This window comes from Elephantulus edwardii, unplaced genomic scaffold (genome assembly GCF_000299155.1).
Source record: "Elephantulus edwardii isolate Elephantulus edwardi_28Jun2011 unplaced genomic scaffold, EleEdw1.0 scaffold00081, whole genome shotgun sequence".
NCBI lineage: Eukaryota > Metazoa > Chordata > Mammalia > Macroscelidea > Macroscelididae > Elephantulus > Elephantulus edwardii.
Genome location: NW_006399831.1, coordinates 3,228,441 through 3,249,634, shown reverse-complemented (window position 1 = coordinate 3,249,634; position 21,194 = coordinate 3,228,441). Strand labels below are relative to the sequence as shown.

The 21,194-nt window shown below is 37.2% G+C and overlaps 1 protein-coding gene across 1 annotated transcript in view; it reads right to left on the bottom strand.

Moving 5' to 3' along the window:
• ROBO1 (roundabout, axon guidance receptor, homolog 1 (Drosophila)) overlaps positions 1-21,194 on the bottom strand; it is a 752,594-nt gene that overhangs the window by 66,871 nt on the left and 664,529 nt on the right. Inside the window, exons 17-20 of the mRNA XM_006889823.1 lie at positions 16,897-17,068; positions 11,598-11,795; positions 6,810-6,836; positions 5,401-5,443 (exon numbers count right to left, since the gene is read on the bottom strand). Coding sequence (XP_006889885.1) covers positions 5,401-5,443; positions 6,810-6,836; positions 11,598-11,795; positions 16,897-17,068 — 440 coding nt within the window. The remainder of the gene's footprint in view (positions 1-5,400; positions 5,444-6,809; positions 6,837-11,597; positions 11,796-16,896; positions 17,069-21,194) is intronic.

The following is a 21,194-nucleotide window of genomic DNA, read 5'->3' as shown; positions in this document are numbered from 1 at the left end:
ACTGTAAATCTTCATGGAACCAGAATGACACATCTATCTCCCTCGGAGCAACCTGTGCTTTCAGATTGCTAAACTTCTTGGTTTACAGCTTAATGCTTTAACCACCATAGACTTCCAAGTGCTGAAGAAACAGCTTAAAACTCTCAAAACATTCTGAACAAACGAAGTGTCGAGATGTCTGAAGCCTTGAAATTCAGAATAAAGCTATTAAAATTGCAAAGAAAAATGGTGCTGAGCTGTTAAAAATTGTTAACATTTAAATGCAAGTTATATCACAGACAGAGATTCTGGGTGGGATGAATGCTTGCCTGCTAAGCATAATATACTGCTAAGGTTGGCTGTTCTAGATCACTCTGAGGCATGTTGGGAGAAAAGTCCTGTGATCTATGGGGCACTATTCTCACGTGACACATGTGAGGTGGGCTTTCCCAAGATCAAAATCAACTTGATGGCAACTATTCATTCTATCATAGCGATATGGAGTAGCTGACTTAGAAGTTAGTAACAGAAATTCTGTGTCTTGTAATTTTTACCTTTACTACTTTATTTTCTTGAATTTACATAATAAATATTATCACTATGGAAGTTTTTAAGAGAAGTAAAAGTTTCCAATTTTGACACTGTGAAGATGGTATGGATGTTAAGAGAACAAACAGGTCATGTGAACATTTTCTAGTCACATTTACATGCTTCCAAAGGAAGAGACTTTTTTCTCCTCTACTTTTATGTCTCTGATAAAAATTTTTAAATTGAATGTTATGATGTCATCATAGGCTGAAACAACTTTTCACATATATAAGTGATTTCCAACAGGAAGAAAGATTAACAATTCACAACTCAGCACTCTGTTCAGTCTCGGATTTGGAACGTTAATTACTCAAGGTATTAAAGTGAACCCGTGATGACTGACCCAACATTAACCCAAAGATGGTAGGTACAGGTTTCATTGGTCTTTAAGGACACCAGGGTCATAAACAGTTGCTGTGACAAAGCTTTAAGATCTTTCGAAACTAACATTTCCAATGCGCTACTGTGCATGAGAGGTTGGATTTTAACCAGTAAATGTCAGTGGATTGAATCCATTCACCTTTGACTCGAGGGCCAAAGTTAGGCAATCTCCTCTCTTTAAGATTTACAGACTCAGAAGGCTGACATATGATGATTAATTCACTTGCTCACTGCTGTCTACTCAGAACTGATTCATAGCTGTAAACTGCCTGAGAAGAGATTGTCCATCTTTCTCCTGCAGAGCAGCTGGTGGATTCAAACCACATACCTTTGGTTTGGCCATGCAATTCCTTACCACTAAGCCACCAGAGCTCCCTGGTTATGGTGATTTGCATACTAAAACATTATCATCAAGTACATCATCACAAGGCATGCTGAGTGCATAGTTTCTAAGGGGCTGCACTGCTAACCCAAAGACTGAGCCTCTCTGGTGATTCTCTGGTAGTCGGAAACCATCAGTGGCTCTATGAGAGAAAGATGGACAACCTCCTCTCATGCGATTTACAAATATGAGTCACTTCTGACTCGAGAGCAATTGGTGAGCAAATGAATACATCATCATATGATATTTTAAGAAATATTTAAAACATGGCACATTATCTTGCACTTTAAACCAAAAATTAGGAGTTTGAACTCTTGAATGCATCAGCTGCTTTTGGAAGGAAATTGGACAATCACCTTTGGTAAAAGTTTTAGCCAAGGAAAGCCTGATGAAAGATTAATATGAATTGGATTCACTCAGCAGCAGTGAGTTTTGGGGTTTTTCTTACTAATATTAATAGATACTTCGATTACTTCTCATTTTTGCTTTAGTGTTTTTGTCATCATTATTAATGTGTATGCATATATATATATATATATTACAAATAATGTATATATTGCATTCTTGCATTATATGGAAATTAAATTCTAATATTAGACATGAAAAATAACATACTATGACAGTTTGGAAGCAGGAGTGGCATCCACTTCCTAAATAACATGCTTCCAGACACTATGAATCTAATAAATATCAATACTTGTAGAGGGGCTTCAGGCCTTTTGTTCATAGGGTCGCTATGAGTTGTGCTAGACTCGAAGGCAATCAACAACAACAATAGTAATAATTTCGCTATTATATTTTCCAAATCTGGCTTAGCTCCTCCCCTGTCCTTTAAAAATAGAATATTAACCGAGGAAGAAGAAACATCAGAGCCTACAATCAAGAACTTTGTCATGTTATTAAAGGAATATATGAACATCATGGAGAAGAGGGCAAATACACTTTAATAATGATGTGCTGAGTACCTTCAGTTCCTCTTCCTGCATCAGAAATTCCATCACTTTCTCCAGTTAAAAAAAAAAAATCTGAACTGCTTAACCACAAAATAAAATACTACAGGTTCCCTTTGCTGCAGGAGATGGTCAGTGCAGCTGGCAGTCAGGTTTGCCTAAAGGTGCTGAAAGAGCTTTGAAGCCCAGGAGGACATGAAGGACAGATATATGGGTTGCCATTTTAAAGAGAAACAAAGATTGCATTCTGTTTCTTTCTCACCTCTCACTGACAGGAAATGTAATCTCACATTCCTCATCTGGTTAGCCAGACTTTCCCAGCCCCTTTCTCCATGTCTACTTTTTTGTGGTGTAGTTTTTAAGTACTTTTTTGGGGGGTGGTTGTTTGAAAAAGAAACTAGGATGCTTGAGATTAGAAAAACAAATGAACAAGAACAGCTACTAATTTAATATCATCTTGAGCCTCTTCTGAATGACGTGACAGTCTTTGTCCTTTTCAAGATTAGAGGGGATGTCTCTTTTTCCCTACCAAAATCTCATTTTCCTTTTCCTGATAAAAGCTAAATGTGTAAGTTTGAGAACTAGGAGAGACCTCTATCTTTATTTCTCTTTTATTAAAAGAACAGTTTTGTTTTATACACATAAACACACACATAAATTTTTTTTCTAAATCAAGGACTGAAGTTGGGTCTCTGACAATCTTTCTTCATTAACACTTTCTCATTCCTTCCTTCCTGTGGTGTTTATTAGTGATCCTTGGTTAGAAAAATACACTGTGCTAGAAGAGGTCAGAGAAAGACAGGAAGATCCTCAACAATAACCAACACTGTGACTATAACAAGGGACTGCAACAAAGGGTGTCTCAGGGCTCATATGAAAAGCCTGAGACTGCAACGTTCAGATCTGTTGTTCACAGGGTTGCTGTGAGGTCTAGTCCACTTGATGACACTGAACACAAACTTGAAATGGTCAATATTTAGTCAATGTACTTCCAGACCTCAGTATATTGTGAGAAACAATATAAACTAAGGATTGGCTAATTTTCTCTGTAAAGGACCAGCCAGTAATTAAATTAAGCTTCGAAGGCCACAAGGATTTTGTGGCAATTATTTGACTCTACCTTCTACCCTTAGAGAGTTAAGTGTGGCTATATTCTTAGTGACAGAGTCAGTCAAGAGTCATAGTTTTCCAAATGCTGATGGTTCTATCACCTTATGCTGGGTGCTTATTTGTGTTATTTATATAGTACAAAGAGGAGAAAGAGGATACAGCAGGTAAAATTCAGTAAGCTCATATGGGGCTACAAGGCAGTGGGGTATTCCAGGCTGATGCAATACCCGTGTAATGCAGTTAAGAGATATGGCAAAGAGTGTGGTGTTAGGGAATGGCGGGTGGGTCAATGACATTGTGAAACTGAAGGTGTGAAGTGGACCCCCGGAAGCATGGAGGTGTGGGCTATCCCCAATACTCTGAGAAATTTGGTCTTATTCTTTTACATCATGGTGGGCTTCACTGAAATGAGAATTTCTGGGCAGCTCAGAGACAAGATTAATAAACTTTCAGAAAGACAGTCTGGCTCTAGTGAGCAAAGGAAAATTGCAGGAGGAGGTGCTCTTAGCTGAAGGTAAGGCTGCTTGGGACTTGTCACAGAATAGGCATGTGAGAGCAAGTGCTTAAAATTACAGAATATTATTCATGGTGAAGGAGGGAAGAGGCAAAATCAACAATATTTGGTAGTGGGTGCAAGAAGTAAAAAGATTTAAAGGTTTGGGCTTAGGTGTCATTAAATATGACAAGCATATAGAAAATGCTCAAAAATATTTCCATGGCTTTTATTAATGAGAAAGCCCAAACGTACATCATGGCTAGACCCACGTCAAGAGGCGATTGGTTATATAATCAGGCATTCCAGCTTGGCCCAGGAGAGAGCATTGTTTTGCTTTAGGCTCTTACATAAATGTTTGAGCTGTGATTTATACGGAATTCCCCTGGATGCAAAAACATGCCCCACTTGAATTCTGGAATCAAGTGGATTTATTTCTTACAAAGACCTCCTGAGCTTGCAGGTCTTTCAGTGAGTATATGGCTTTGTGTCACAGGTATGAGAACAGCAAGTTAGCACTGGGGTAGAAGAAAAGCTTTGTAACTGATGCCAAATCCTTACAGGAGTAACTCAAGGTGATCAGTGATTAGTTTTGGGGTTTGGGTTTTTTCCCCCTAATTACTTTCTGACACAATAAATTCAGTCATTTTCTTGTTTAATCACATGATCCTTGGATACAGGAATAATATTTTAGCCATTCTTCTTTCCCCCAGTAGCAAACACGTTACGCAACCATACAGAGAAGCATGTAACTTCAATGAGTTTGACTTTATACAATGACATTATTGGAAAGATATTTTTTTCCTTATACATTAAGAAAAAAGTCACTTTTAATAGAAAACCTTGATGCTTGGCTCATAAAACATACATACACCTTTTATCAGACCCTTTTAAGCTGCCTGTCACGTCAGTTTGTGATTTCTCTGTGAATGCATTAAATCTCACTGAATAATAATTATTTTTTTAAAAAATCATAAAGATAGGATTTGTGGTTCATTTTCATTAGAGAGGAAGAAAGCTCTTTGTTAGCAAGCTACCTAGATTTCTTATTTCAGCATATTTCCCTGCAAATGGTGATTTAACTATCTATACTGCATCTAGAAGCAGAGGAGAGGGCAGAAAACACAAATAAGCAAACAAACATAGCCTACAATTTATGAGCAGTTGCTGTGTTCAGCAGGTTTTCAAGTGAATATTTTTCTTTGATAGTATCTGTTAACTAGCTATATTTCTTAATCTTCATAAATGCCAAAGCTTAATTATTTTAACTCCTTTTAATCATCTGCTGGATCAGCAAGTCTGCCTTTCCTGGTTGAAGTGCTCCCTCTCGTGGTCATTAACTGAGTTACAAGCTGCAATTGTGTTTCAATAATACAGGCGAGTATTTGCAAAACACTTCAACAAAACTTTAGAGTTAAGTTAAGCCAAGCCTCTTAAGTAAAGGAAATAACATCAATGATTAAGACGCATAGGAATATTTGAAAACTCTCTTCTAATATACAAAATAAAATAATTACCTCCCTCCACTGCTGACAGCTTCACCTCCTCTCTGATAAGTTACTAAAAGGTTGCAAAAAAAAGAACAATTAATAAGTACAATTATATATCAAACTATATAACATTCAAAAGCATATAGATAAAATAGAATATGTTCCCTTTTTTTACTAAAATTGTTGAAAAGGGTATCAGAAGATTTCTAATTCAACTAGTATTTTTAAAAGATTACATCGTCTTAAATGTACATAACTTTTATTTTCTTATTGTACCGATAAGCTTGAGACCGTAAACCCAAAATATTCTATACCCTTATTAAATGTAATCATCATACATTTTTGCTCCCATAATTTTAAATTACAAATGTATTATTTGATCACATTATGCTATGATTTTTTTTAGATAAGTGAAATAATTAAACTGGAAGGATAAAATACCATTTTCCCATAAGCATGAATACTAGTAAGACAAAGATAAGTGATAAAGTCTTCTCCTTTTCTCCACACACAAAGTTATGACTGTTAATTAGCGAGGCCATTTTTAAACTGTGGATTGAAGAGATCCTTTTTGTTCTACTTTTATCAGACATTATTATATAAACAAAAATATTTTAATGTGTTTGAAACCATTTTCCATTTAATAAACTTGGGGCTTAAGCATTTAGCCACCACCACAACCATCACCAAAAGATTTGCACGTAGTTAGGCAATGGGCTAAGAAGATTAGCTGTTCTGTAAATACAGATGCATTTTCTAAGAAGAAATGTGTTTTCAAAAGCTGCCAAGTTCAGCTACTTAGAAAGAAGAACTCCAAACTAGGAGTCTGCTGAGGAGAGATAACTGTTTGCAACGATGACAATAACTGGATTAAAACCAGAAAAGACTACAGGTATCTCTTTTCCTAAAGGTAAAGTGAAAAAAAGAACACCCACTTTCACAGAAATGGAAAAGAGCAATATATCAGAATTTTGGCAAAAAAGGAAAATTTTTTCTCTTTCACTTGTACTGGATATTTTGGTTATCTTCACGATTTGTGGTTTTAGGGATAGAGAATGGCAAGGTAATGAAATTTGTGTTTAGAAACCTGAAAAGCTTAAGATAAGGCAAAAGATGCACTGCTGAGAATGAAATAATCAATAAGGGAATTTGCATGTTAAATCATGCCGAGGGTATAAAGAGTGTCTACCTAATGAACGCATGCAAACAAGGCTCTGATGCAATGTGGAGACGTGAATAAATAGTTGCATTAACTAGATGAAAAGCAGTACCAGCCATTTCAACTTCAAGTACATGCCTGACACGCATAAATGAAGTATTGTATTCTAAGTTCTCTCCCCCACTTATGACAGAAAACAAAATAAAAACAGAAACACAATCATACAACACATGCCAAACTAACAAAGGAAGGGAGGAGGGTAAGTGCAAATATATACCTGTTGGTGTGAAGGTAAAAGACGGGACTGGAAAATCAAAACAAAATATAAACCAGTTATTAAGCTGAAGAGAGAAAGGGAACATATCACATTAGTATAAATCAAGCAGACAGCTGAACATAAAACAAATGTAAATAACTAAGCCAGTAGTTCTGACAATCTGATATATGAATAAAAAACAAATCTGAAGTTAAAAAGGAAGCGTGCCTGTACAGGTTCTACTCTCAGGAGCCTGAAGTTTTCATTCACTGAGGAAGGCGGACAGTGCTGTGTAGCCCGTGAATGACCCCGCACTTAGTAACATTGCTCTTGCTCATGGCTTCAGTACAAACAAGAATCCTCCACTATTAATCATTTCCAAACACAGGGTGATGGGTTCTTAAACAAGTATTATCTGGGTTTTGCTTGAATCTTATCTAGATATCTGAAAGTAAATGCTTATTAAAGTGGACTAATAGGTGCGCTTATAGCATCTGTCATTAAAGAGAGAGACAGAGAGGGAGGGAAGAAAGAGAGGGTGGAAGGAATGAAGGGAGACAGAAGGGAGGGAGAGAGGGAGAGAGAAGATAGCAGAGACAGGGCGAGAACAGGAGCAAAGAGAGCCATAAAAATGGAAGGGTTTCACTGCCAAAAAGGCCTGATGCCTCATCTTATCAACAGTACAGCGATATGCTTTTATCAGTATAAAAATCTGTGAATGGACAGGGGTGGAGAGGGGAACCAGAGGAGTTGTAAACTTCCATTTCTCTGTTACAGTTTACATTTACAAGCTTTCCAGGAGTAGACTAAACATTTTCTTTTTAAATGCCACTCTAGAAGATAAACAATAGAACAGTCACACCCCTTGTAAAAACCTTCACTCCTTGCAGTTATAAATCTTACTCTAATCAATAGTGCTTGAAACTGTGCTGGAGACCTCAAAAGTAGCAGCCTCCCCTGCCCATCTCTTCCCATTCTCTCTCACGCCTGGGTATTGGAGTGACAGTTGAGACATTTTCATGTCATCTCAGAGAGAGAGGAGACTGGGTCCTTTGCCCAGGTCTTCACAATCCTGTAGAAAAGCTTACATTCAGTGAAGAAAGCAAGGGAAATCCAGCAACCACCCTTTACCATTACAGCTGTCTTTAGCAAGGGGGGGAAGGGGAGTCCTTAATGTAAATAAATTAGGACACAGATGAATTACTGTGTATCAAAAAGCTGCCAAAAAATACCAATTCCTGTTCACATCTAAGCATCTGCTAGAAATTAATGTTATGATTTGGGGTTTGCAAAGACAAAGTGTCAGCATGCGGGGTCACTGACACTTCCTCCCAGCCCACTTTTTCTCTCTGAGCACATCAGAAGGAGCAAAACCAAAAATCTCAATGCTGTGTACCCAATTTAGACCTCAGCCTCCATTTGTAGCTCAGAGAAGAATCTATTGTTTTCTTTCAGTTGGGTCTTTTTACAGAGTCCATGTAATTTTGCTCCATTCAGAAAAGCAGAGCCACAGTAACAAGTCTTTATGGAAAGAAATAAGTAAAAGGGTACATTTAAAACTACAGCTAGCTATTCAGGTAAGAATGGAGTGTCTGAACATTAATTTGCAGTCACAAGGACACAGGGAAGTATGAAGGTCTTTGTCATTACTCTTTTACCCACCTGCTAATGCCAGTGTGAGGGTTCGAAGGAGAGAGGGAAAGAGGTCAGGCTAAATGAAATTGTCATAGCTAGTACACAAAAGCAACTTAATTTGCCAAATTTCCAATAACATCATCAGTGGGATATGGGATTGGATGGGGGTGGGCATGCAGTTCCCGTAGATGTTAATTATAACTAGATGTTAAGTAAAATCTAAGGGGAAACTAAAAAATATGCCCCATGTGATAATCTGGCCTTACGCTTTATAGCTCAGTAGACTCTTAGATTGATTTCATGAAACTATTTAATTTCCTTTTTTTCTAATCCTTTCCTTAAAACTGTGGCACTGATTTTGGCATAGAAGATTTATTTTAAGATCTCAAAATACACTTTTTTAAATGCGTAGAAACAGAATTATGAAAAAGTGTCGACAAGGCAAAGTGAGGGAAGCAGAATCAAATGTTCATCCAATTACATTTGTAATTATGTTCTATGAGTTCTGCTTAACAAGGACAATGATATTAGTGTAATAGGTTTTGCAGAAAGAGCACATAGGCATATGCCAGCATGCTGAAAGTATATTAGTAAAGGAAAAGGAACAATTCAGAAAGGAAGCAGGGGACTGTGTCACAATTTAACAATTCAAGGCAAGGTGGAGCATGATAATTGTTACAGACACACAACTATTATACTTCATCCATTAAGCAATACAGGATTCCACTGACCGGCTACTAACAAAAATGGAATTGATGATGGCAGCCTAGGGTTAAGACTTCAAGAGACTACACATCTACATGTGAACTGATCACTTTCCCTCATTTAAATCAGATTATACACACACACACACACACACACACACACACACACACACTTTTGGAAGCAGGAGTGGCATCCACTTCCTAAATGGAAACTCTATGAACTTTGATAAAGGTCGATAGTTGTAGAGGGGCTTCAGGCCTTTTATTCATAGGGTCACTATGAGTCATGCTCTACTTGAAGGCAATCAACAATATACATACATACATATATACTTAAAATTTAAAGACTAATCTCTCCCCTCTACCCCACTCTTTCTCCACTCCTCCACACAGAGGTACCCACAAACACCATCCGCATTGTGTGGTTTTTCGAATCAAAGGCCTTCCTTAGTAACCTGTGTGCCTGGTATTGTTCTACTTTGTGTATACCCTGAGTCCCAGCTATTTTTGCAGCTATCTTTGCAGTGAGTGCCAGCTCTTGTTTTCCATTCCTCAAGTGGGGACACTGACAATTTACCTCATCTCTAGCCAGGGCAAACATCTTTTTCTAAAGTGTTATTTCAGGATGATAATACTTGCACCTGAAAACAGGGAGGCTGAGCCAAAGGTAGGAGGCACTGTGATTTATTCTGACAGAAGAATTGGTGATAAATCTGTGTTGACTTTTTTCTTGCCCAAATCCCTTGGGACAGGCAGTGTATCCATTTTTTACTATTCCTTTCCTCCCACCCCCCAGGTCTGGTTTTAGAAACATGTAGTCACACCCAACATAACTAGTTACTGAAGAAAGCTTTAGCTACTAATCAACATTTTAATGTGGCCATAACATTCTGGAGAAAGGACCTAGCCCAGACTCACAGGATATGCCCACCTAGAAAAATGCTAACAATCAGAAAGGGCTGTGGGACATCATTATTGGTAATCCTTTTTTCATTTCGTTTGCTGCCCAGGAAGATGTCTTACTAACTTACATGCAGGTCCTATGACTGGGGTGACTGTAATTTAGTATCAAAACCAGAACAATGGTGGGAGGTTCTATAAATAACTTTGCTATGTTAACAGGCATAAACTGAAAACTTCTTCTGAAGGTAAGGAATTCTTGACATTCTAGCTAATGCCCAGACCTGGGTTAAGCAGGGTTGGAAAATTTGGACGAAAACCCCTCAGATTATTTTTTCTTTTTCTTTTTTTAGTACTAACAATATCCTGAGAGGGCAAAAATTGCAAATGATCAATCCACAGACTATGAAAAGGTGAAAAAGGTGTCTGTGGTTCATCTTGGCCATTTGGGTCATTCTTAAACTTGTAGACAATCATACCCAGGCAAACTCTTGTCTTCTAAAACTGCAAACACATTTGTAACGGAGTCACCATCACTAATGAGAACCTGACACATATTCAAGTCTGCAGCATTTGGTGGAACAGTGCATGCATACTAAACCGCCTCTCTCTGCACGCCACTCAGACACACAGTCTGTACTTGCTAAGAAAGAACTATTTTGTAAATAAATCAGATGACAGCATTTTCTCCTTGAAACCTTTTTCTCCTTGTGCCTTCACAAAGGGCAACAACAGACCCTTTAAAACAGTGAAAGGCTGTTTAAACAATGTATTTATAATCCTTGTGGCAAGGGGATTTTTAAAAAAATCTCTTTCGGAACATATTTTCTACAGTGAACAGAGAAACTGTATAATAGTTAAGCTTAAAACTACATAGTTAAAATATGCATACACATGTGCACATATACATGCATGTGTGTATCTCTACGAATACATACATGTATCTACGCATGTGTATGTATACACACATTATTGTTACATGCCATTGAGTCAGAACAGACTCCTAACTGACCCTCCATGGGATTTTCAGAGGCAATAAACTATATGACAGGAGCCCGTCTTTCTCCTGAGGAACAGCTAGCGGATTCGAACTCTGTGCCCTTAGATTGGCAGTGCAATTCATTACCACCAAGCCACCATAGTCCACAATATATCATACACATATGCACACACACACACACACACCGAGTACATAGAGATGTGCATTTTTATGTAGCTACTATTCATATTTGTAAACATTTTTATTAATATTATTAACAAATTTTATTAATATTATTAAAAATATTATTGGGACAGATTTTAAAATACAGTAGATTGCTTGTCCTTCTCCTGTATATTTATACACACACACAAATATTATTGAAGTAGATTTTAAAATACCTGGGTCTCTAACCAATAAGCCCTATCTGTATTACTGCTCCTCAAGTGTAATAAATATCTGGTAGATATAACTACAAAATATGAATACATCAGGAATTGCTTAAATAACTTGATGAAGGACGTGAGTAACTTAGAGACACACATTAAAGTCGAGAGTTAGGTAAGTGTATTGAAAGACAGCCAACAGTACCTTTGCGGATGCCCGCATATGTGCTGGTGAGCCCATTCCTCTTCTTGCGGTGCCGGTAAAGCCAGATGCTGAAGACCATGAGGATGATCCAGCAGGCTGCCCCGATGCCAGCGATGAACGCCGGCTGCTTCACAACATCCGAGATCTGCTGGGCGAGGCTGACCTGGTCCTCAGGTGACACTGGGTTCCCATGAGAGTCTGAAGAGCAAATCAAAGCTATTGTCATTATTTTGTCAACTCCTAGACATTAATTTCTGTTTTTCACTCTTCAACACCCACCATCATTAATTAAAATAGCAAGAGATTGACAGAAAATTATAAGCACATTCTTAGTGTTAATTAAAAATAAACATGGCAGTGATTTTGTAAGTTTATTCTTAAAAGCAAGAGCAATGACACATGACTTTTGCTTTTACTCCAAAAAACTCTACAGGCCACCCCTTCTGTTTCACAGTATAGAGACAAGATTAACACTAGAAAATGAACTACTTTTATTGCATGTAGAAAAATAAATAAGGAGTATCTAAAAAGTACTTAGGAAGCCTTGGTAGACTAGCATATAACCCACGAGACTGCTAAATGAAGGTGGGAGTTTCTCTTGTTCGGTGTTGTATAGTTGACTATGCCTCATAATATTCCCTATAAACAAAAGATCTGACTCTGCCCTATCCTGGGCAATCATCATCATCTCTGATATATTTGAGCCCACTGTCACAGTCACTCTATGAATCCATCTTGTTGAGGGTCTTTCTCTGATCGTCCACCTTTCCCAGCATGACATCTTTTTCCAAGGACTGGCCCCTCCTAACAGCACATCAGAAGTATAGGAGACAAAGTTTCAAAATTTTTGCCTCTAAGGAGCAACCTGGTTGTACCTTTTCTAAGAAATACTTGGATGCTCTTTGGGAAGTCCATGGGATAGTCAGTACTATTGTCTAACACCAATTAAAGGCATTAATTGATCATTCTGTCATATTTATTCACTGTCCAATTTTCAGGTAAATAGCGAGTAACTGAAAAGACCAAGGCTTGAATCAAGTGCACCTTAGTCTTTAAATTGACATCATTGCTCCTAAGCATTTTGGAGCAGTCCTTGACAACCTAATTTACCCAATGTAACATTAATGACTTTAAATTCTTGACACCTGGTACCAATAATATTGACTGTGGATCCACGTAAGATGAAATTGTTGACATCAATCTTTTCTCCATCAGACATGATGTTGTCTTGTGGTCCACTGGTAAGGATTATTGTTTTCTTGATGCTTAGATATAATCCATATTGAAGGCTGTAGTCTTTGATCTTCTGCAGCAAGTGTTTCAAGTTCTCACTTTCAGCAAGCAAAGTTGTGTCATCTGCATAACTGAATGCACCTGGAATCAACCAGCAAGTCCAGGGTTGAAAGACAGGTGATGGAGGCTCGAGCTGAGTCAGAACTGATTCAGTGGCAATGAACTATTGCTCAGTAAGTATTTAAGAAGCTCTGAGGTCCTTAGCACCTCTATTTATAGCTTCAGAAAAATAGAGTCATTATGAATCAAGAGCTACTTGATAGCAGTGGATTTAAATATTTTAGAAGCCCTAGTAGTGCGGTAGTTCAGTGCTCAGCTGAAAATGGAAAGGTTGTTTGTTGTTGTTTTTTTAACCCACCATCCACTCTGCCTGACAAAGATGACACAGTATGCTTCCTTAGAAACTGTATGGAGCAGTTTTGCCATCTGACAGGGTAATTATTTGTCCGAATTGATTAGTTGGCAATGAGTTGGGTTAAGAAGTTTTAAGATTCTGGGTAAGGCAAATGGTTAATGCATTCTACTTCTTTTTTTAAATTTTTTTTAATTTTATTTTTGTGTGAGTATACTGTCAAATCAGATCTGACTGGTACAGGAGGAGATTGTTCCTCCTTTTCCCAGCAGAGCATCTGGTGGATTCGAACCGTGTGCCTGTGGGATTGTAGTTGCAGCTCCTTGCCACTAGGCCACCAGAGCTCCCCATCATTCTACTTCTAATTGAAAAGTTGGCAGCTTGAGCTCAAAGGGTGGCACCATGGAAGAAATAGACAATTTATTTTATAAGTTAGATATTGAAAATAAATGTACATATTTGTGTGTCTGTCTCCCTCTTAAAGATCATAGTGTGATTGTCTTAGAAACACATTATTTGAACCTGTGCTCAGAAGAGTCTAGAAAATTCAAGGTCATTCAACAGAATGAAAGTTTAAGATAATATTAGTGTTGGGAGAACATGGGTAATCTTTCTTTTAAAATAATAGACATAGCCAACAACAGGTATAAGAAAGGAATATTAAATATGTAAAAGAGTTATCAAGTGTTATTTAGGCAGTCACAACGTTCTGCTTTTTATTAGCTGTCTCAATTCAAGAATGAAAAGAATTAATATGTGGCCACTACAATTTATTTATTTTACATGTATGTGTGAAACCTACTCGTTTGCCAAGCCCACCATGACATCAGGTCACACTGAGCATGTGTAAAATATTTGCAGAAAACTGGAGGCTGTTGCCGTACCATCAAAGCAGCATCCGACTTTGCTGGCACCGAGCACTGCCAGCTTTGCCAGTGCCCCATGGCAGGAGTCCCACTGCTGCCTGCAGCTTCAATGTTCTTTCCCCACAACATCTGGTGCAGCAAGAAGGTGTTGTCTGTTTCATTAAGATTGGTGCAATCTTACAGTTGTATCATTTGACTCTAAAAAATACTGTTCACATAAACACATTTGTTCCAGTCCAAAACTAACATTTTCCCCCCAGAAAATTGGATAATGTATTACACATTAGCAACATGTTTAAAAGGGAATAAAACTCTATACTAAGAAAACAAGCCCACCTAATGCAATCAGGTTGATTCTAACTCACAGTCACTCTACAATGACAGAATAGATACCCTTCCTCACGCACCAATCCTCTCGCCAGGCTTTCCAAGTCTGTCATCTTTAGAGATACAGACAACCACATTTGGATTTTGTGGAGAGACAGCTGAACTTGGTGAACTGGAACCACCACCATCCCTGCCTTTCGGGTAGCAATTGAGTGCTTAACCATTATACTACCACCTTTCCTTAAAACCTGATCTTAAAACCTGATAAAAACAACTGACACGAAAAATAAGCATTCAATGGCTAAATCTGTCTAAAGAAATCAGTAAGCTTCTTAATTTAAAATAGTTAAATTGCTTTTCATAGGGGGTTGTGTGTGTGCATGCAATTTTTTCCCCTTGGGGGGAGGGGAGTTTCATTCTATGAAGGGTGAAGGCTGAAAAACCCTACTTTTACAGGAAGTCACCTGCCTTCAAGTGTTTGTTGACTGAAAGTTTTATGTCATGTTAAAGCCCCTTTTATCTCTGGTTATCCTACGAACACTTTGTCCTCTGAAGGTTCACCAAGCAGATCTATTCTTTTTTCTCTAATACACCCTTTGTATCTGCTAGGTTTATAGATTTCATGGCTATTTGTGCAAGGTTAAGTCGAGAGGCTTCAGATTTTATGGAGACAGCAAAGAGAGGTTCCATGCAACCCACCAGATGGGTTTACCAGAATACAGTGTGGTGTGACTAATGAATTAAAACAGCCACTCTATTTCTCTGTCTTTGTCTCAGTGCAGCTGAGGCTAAATTAAGATATGGAAAACTGGAGCACATTTATAATTTAAAGAAAATCTCTCTGACCCTCAAATCCTGTGTTTTTAATCTTAAGTAAATAAAATTATAGAGCGTTTTATCCAATCAATCTTCCAAAAATAAGGTCTAAAAATTATGTTATCAAAATAGGTCAGCAACATGAACAGTATATAGGGTTATCACAATGTAACATAAAATTTCAATTTTAATAAAGGAATACTGAAATTTTCCCAAAGGAACATGTGTTTATTAACTATTTTCTCAATACAGATTCATCAGACAATTTATTCTCCTCAGTTTTGTCTATTGTCCAAATTTTTTCAAACATTTGGAACCAGAACCATGGAGCTATTTTTTTTTGCTTAGGAATTACACATATCCTTTTTAAATTTTTTTTTAAAGGGTGATAAACACAAAACATAATCCAAAACTCAAATGCTGGCCCACGGCTCTTCACTGAAGGTCTGAGTGGACGTCTCAGAACACAGTTAAGGGTAAAGCAGTTATTCCCTAGCTGATTATTTGACAATTGTATCTTTTAGAAAAAACAAAACAGTAGCAACAATAGAACTCCAATACATTTCCCAAAGGAATGCAATGTTCTTCATGGATAAAAATTCAATTCAGCCAAGGCCAAATATTTCTTCATTTTGTTTCAAAATGATATCTAGAATGTGTCATGTAGATTATGAACATATTGAAAAACTTCTGTGTCCTTATTGTGACATATAAGGATTCGTACATCCAATTTTTTTCCTAGTTTATTCCAAACCAAACCCACTCTTTTTTTTATTTATGGTGACTCTCCATTGCATTTCTGAGGCTGAGGCTGTAAATCCTAACAGGGGCTTGTCCAAATTTCCTCCCGGGAGTGCTTGGTGGGTTTGAACTGTCTACCTTCCAGTTAGCCACCCAACATATGTTACTCCATTCAAAATGCTTAGCTTCTGACCTGGAAGACACAGATACTAACTATATGTGATAAAATTCTCAGCACCTTTCAGAAGTTTCACAATATTTTACATATTCTTTCTTAATTTATAATCTTCTATCTTAAGTGTCAGTTAAAACCGCATTTTGTTATTATTTATTGCTACTGTTAGACTTACGTTTTACAAATAATCACATTCCATTTTGTTTTTACGTTCATTTTTTTAAATTAATCTAATCAATTTTGAAACATAAATGATTCTCCCTTTTCCAATCAGTATGCACCATATTTCAATGTTCTCTTATAGTGTCATCTACATTTTTTTAAAAAAGAAAAACAGAAACTACCATTTTAAATAGACACTAAATCAAATTGTAAATTTCAAACTGTAAGTTCTATCAGAGTGAAGGTTACCTCTTTCTTTTAGTGATGAATCTTTGATGTTCATGAAATAGCATTTGTTGCATAAATTCCTTAGAAATAACAACTCAATAGGACTAAGACTAGGCTGGTAGTGAAAAACAAAAGCCTTCAGTATGGAATAATATCTATAATCTATGCATTAAAAGTTGTTCAGTTCTGATTTCTTGTTGTTAAGATATAGCTATAGCTCTCAGGCTACATTCTCTATTCTTTTCAACTGGAAACAGTGACTGGGTTATCAAAAAAAAAGGAAAAGAAAGCCAATGACACAGAGGAAGCCCATCAAGCAGAATATTCACAGGGTCTCACCTAACTGGATGAACTGCGGCTCGCTCTTCACCCCGGGCCCAGCGCCTGTGCTGGCTGCCACTTCCACACTGTATCGGATCCCTGGAACCAGAGATGGAATGACCACAGAAAAGGTGGAGCCATCCACTGACTTGTTTATATGATACCGTGTCTCATTGCCCAAACACCAAACCTGGAAGAAGAGGATAATGACTATAAGCTGGTAAATCACCCCAATTCATACAAAGATCATCACAAAATTGTTTTAAAGCTAAACTTGCCATGAACATCTCACAAGACAGGTCAAGCCATTTCCCCCTAGGATCTAGCTATGAGAAGACTTTCACATTCAAATGTGGTGCCATGGATTCTTTAAACTTTTTTATATTACTTAACTTTCATTTCAGAATTCTTCACATTCAGGACTTTATGGATTGTGTTTCTCATCTGTACAACTGTTACCACTCTACATTTCCAAATTTTTCCAACATCTTTAACAGCAGCTCAGGGAGCTCTGGTGGCCTAATGGGTAAAGAGTTGTGCTGCCAACCCAAAGGCACAGAGTGTTAATCCACTAGCTGCTTCTTGAGAAAGTTATGGACAATCACTTTCTATGTAATTTATAGCCTCTGAAAACTCAATGGAGGGTCAACTCTGAGTAATTTCTGCCTGAAGGGCAATGAGGTTGTGCGGGTTGTTTTGTTTTGTTTTTTGTTTTGGTTTTTTATCGGAAGCTCAATGCTCTGAGGAATAAACTCACTGTCTCTATGTATCCACTGTCCCATAGTTCAGCTTTGCAGTCTGTGCTTTGGAGAGTTACAGGACGTAAAACTAGGACACAAGTGAGTAAATCTAGGATATTCCTCCATATCATTAATATGTTAATTAATTTTTTTTAACAATGAAGTTCTTTTCCGGAGTAAAAAGAAATAAATAAATAAGTGACCTTGCAGAAAGCTGTGTCTATTCAAAGAACAACTTATCCACTTCTCATTCAACATCTGCATTCTTGCTATGGGTTCCATATCATGCTAATCACCATGTATTACAAAGCAAAGATAAATAAGGACTTCACAGTCCAGCAATTTACTTCAAGAGTTCTCTGGATAACATACTTATCTTTCCATGTCACCTTCTACAACAAAACTGAAATATAACTGATTGATTTAAAGGGAAGGAAAACAATTGAATATTCTAAAGGTTGGTTGCTTTTGTTTGTTTGCATTTATATAGCTAATAAAAGAAAACGTAACACAAAGAATAAGAACCATCCTAGGATTTCATTCAGCCTTTGGTATGCTGATCTATTAGAAATGAGAAAAAGTTAACTCTGATCTTATCTTAAATGGGAAGAGTAATGAGTCTTCAATAACATACATGAGATCATAAAGAGCAGTGATATGCACTCGACTTAAAAAGAAAGCATTCTTCTAATTAAAAAATTGTCACATATCCTATTAACTTTGATAATGATACTTTTGATAGGATGTTGTTTTCAGGAAATTACAATTTTTTAATTACACTACATCCTCATTTTATTTCACTAGAAGCTGATTTAATCATGAAGTGATCTTTCACAGCATTCAAAGACTTGGAAATGCTGCACAATTTTATTTTGCCCCAGTTTCTACAAGAAAATGGCCCACAGGGTAGTAAAGCATGCTCCATGTTTTTATGATGTCCTCAAGCAATATGTATGATGTGCTTCAAGTAAGTAATTGTCTAAGCACCAATCAAAACGGGTTTATAATAAATCTAAGAATGTCAGTGTCTTCTGTCATTTGAGTAATATCTTTTAATTTTTTTTTCCTCTGCAAGTTAATATGATCCCAATATGACTTCAGGACATAACATCAGCAAATGGTCAAGACTCTAAGCTAGGATCTGACCATTGGAAATAAGATTCCATTGTCAGTTTTCCCCCCAATTACATTACGCAGCTGAACTGAAGCCACAAACTGATTCTGTACCAGTCCATCAGGCTCTGAAAGGCATTTTATTATTTTAAATTGACCATGAAGTTAAGTGAAATCCAGCCTTTCACATTTCTCCAGGAAAGAAATGAGTTTTGACTCTTGGGGAAAAATGCCTACATTACACAATTTTGCTTGAGTGCTGAGATATCACCTCATCTTAAAATCCTTAAAACTCTTCTCTAACGATCCTATTTTCTGGATTGAACCATAGCATCCTGTCCCTTCCACATACTGAAATAACCTTGAAACTTAGAAGAAAGCATTTAAATGGTGTAAAGAATTTTTTAATTGCTTATACACAGCACAGCATGGATCCAACATTTTAAGTGCTTTGTGTTTTTTAAAATGTGTAGTCCTTTTAATGCACATGTAAATGCCATAAAAAGGTATTCAGTTTGTTTTTCAAAACTCACTGAAAAATAAATATATGTGTTCAAATTAACTTGCTGCTTAAAATGTTGTTGTTGTTGTTGTTGATTACCATTGAGCCAAGCATGACTCTTAGTGACCCTATGAACAAAAGACCTTAAGCCTTTCTACAACTACCATCATTTCTCCAAGTTCATAGAGTTTCCATAGACATGTGGTTTAGGAAGTGGATGCCATTCCTGCTTCCAAACCTGTCTTAAACTAGGCACTCCACCAAACACAGTCCACCACGGGTAACTGTTATGGCATTTGACACCCCAGTGGCACAAGGTTCAGCATCACAGCAGCCCCAGGTTATCTCAGCACAGCATATTGACAGAAGAGTGCTGGACCACTGAGATTAATGTTCCTCCAAAATATAATAACTAATTTTTTAATACAAAGGCCCTCCCTGAGGTCTGGTTGACTCTAAACATGAGTTTTCTAAATTTTCTTCAGTGACTGCGTCAAGTTGTCTTTCACTTCCTACAAGCAAGGTTGTATCATCTGTACGATTGGTTGCTGATGAGGGAAAACCCTCAACAAGATGAACTGACACAGCAAATGTGACAATGGGTTGGAGCACACTGGAGATTGTGAGGATGACTGCACCTATAATTTTTATTCTGTGTTAAGTAAAAAGTAGATGGTTAAAAGAAACTTGTGGCATGGCTCTCTACTTCTCTTCTGTAATGATCACAGCCTTGGAAAGCCTATGGGGTAGTTCTCTTCTGCCCCACAGGGCCACTAACCTGGAATGGAATAAATGGCAATGGGTTTGGAGGTTGACTGATGCACCAGGGCCATCCATATCATCTAGAAAGATTTATCAAACTTTATATGCAAGGATATTATCAGGTCAATGAAACCAAATACCTAGGGGTAATTATACTTTGAGAACATTTCCACAAGTGATTCTGATGCTAGCATATAATTAACTAACAGTCACTGGTATCTACTGAGACAATAAATGTGTCCATCTTCCTAATGGCTTTAAATCATTAAACATTAAATGAAAACCCAAACTCGCCACCATGGAATCCATGATGAATCAGAATTTTCACTGGGTTTCCACGGCTGTGATTCTCAATGAGAACACTGCCCACCGTCGAAGCAGTGAGTGGATTTGAACACCTAAACGTTTCATTAACAGTGCAACTCATTACACATAACATGACTCGAGTGCCAGTTTAAATTATTCATATAAAGAAAATAATCTATTAATGATTATCAGTCAATTAGGAAACCTCCAGACATGACGGTTACATAAGGCAGTGTCTAGAGAATTATGTCGTTTGCCATTAAGAGTTCTTCCAGGATTTAGTAGGCTTACATAAATGCAGGAAAATATACATTAGCCTATTTTTCTACTGTGGTTTTCCTCATTCAAATCTATGAATTACTTATTCCATCTTATGAATAGTGCAATACCGATGTATTGCTAGGGTAGGGCTAAATACATACTTTTGACTAAAGCTAGCTTAGTCTTCCGATACCTTAGTGTGAGTGTAAATACCCAGTGTAACCATGCAAGGCTCTTATATGGTCACTGAATGTTGTTTATTCCTGTCGAGTTGGAACCCACTCAAAGCTAAACCACCAGGTTTTCAGAGACCATCACTGCATGGGAAGAGACTGCCCATCTTTCTCCTACAGAGTAGCTGGCAATTTCAAGCCACTTGCCTTTGGGTCACAACTCCTTACTAAGGCCCCGAGAGAGCTAGTACTTTAATGGGCAAAATAATTATTCAGAGTTTTTGAATTAAATAATTTGCCAAGCCAGTATATATTTTTATAGCTATCCAATGCGTACAGAAAAATTTGTAATCTAATTTCTCCATAGGCAGTACATTATGTTTAAAAGAATAAAATATTTTCTTTTTATTAGTAAAATATTGTTTATAGGAGAAAAAAAAGTATAACTAGTTTTAACGT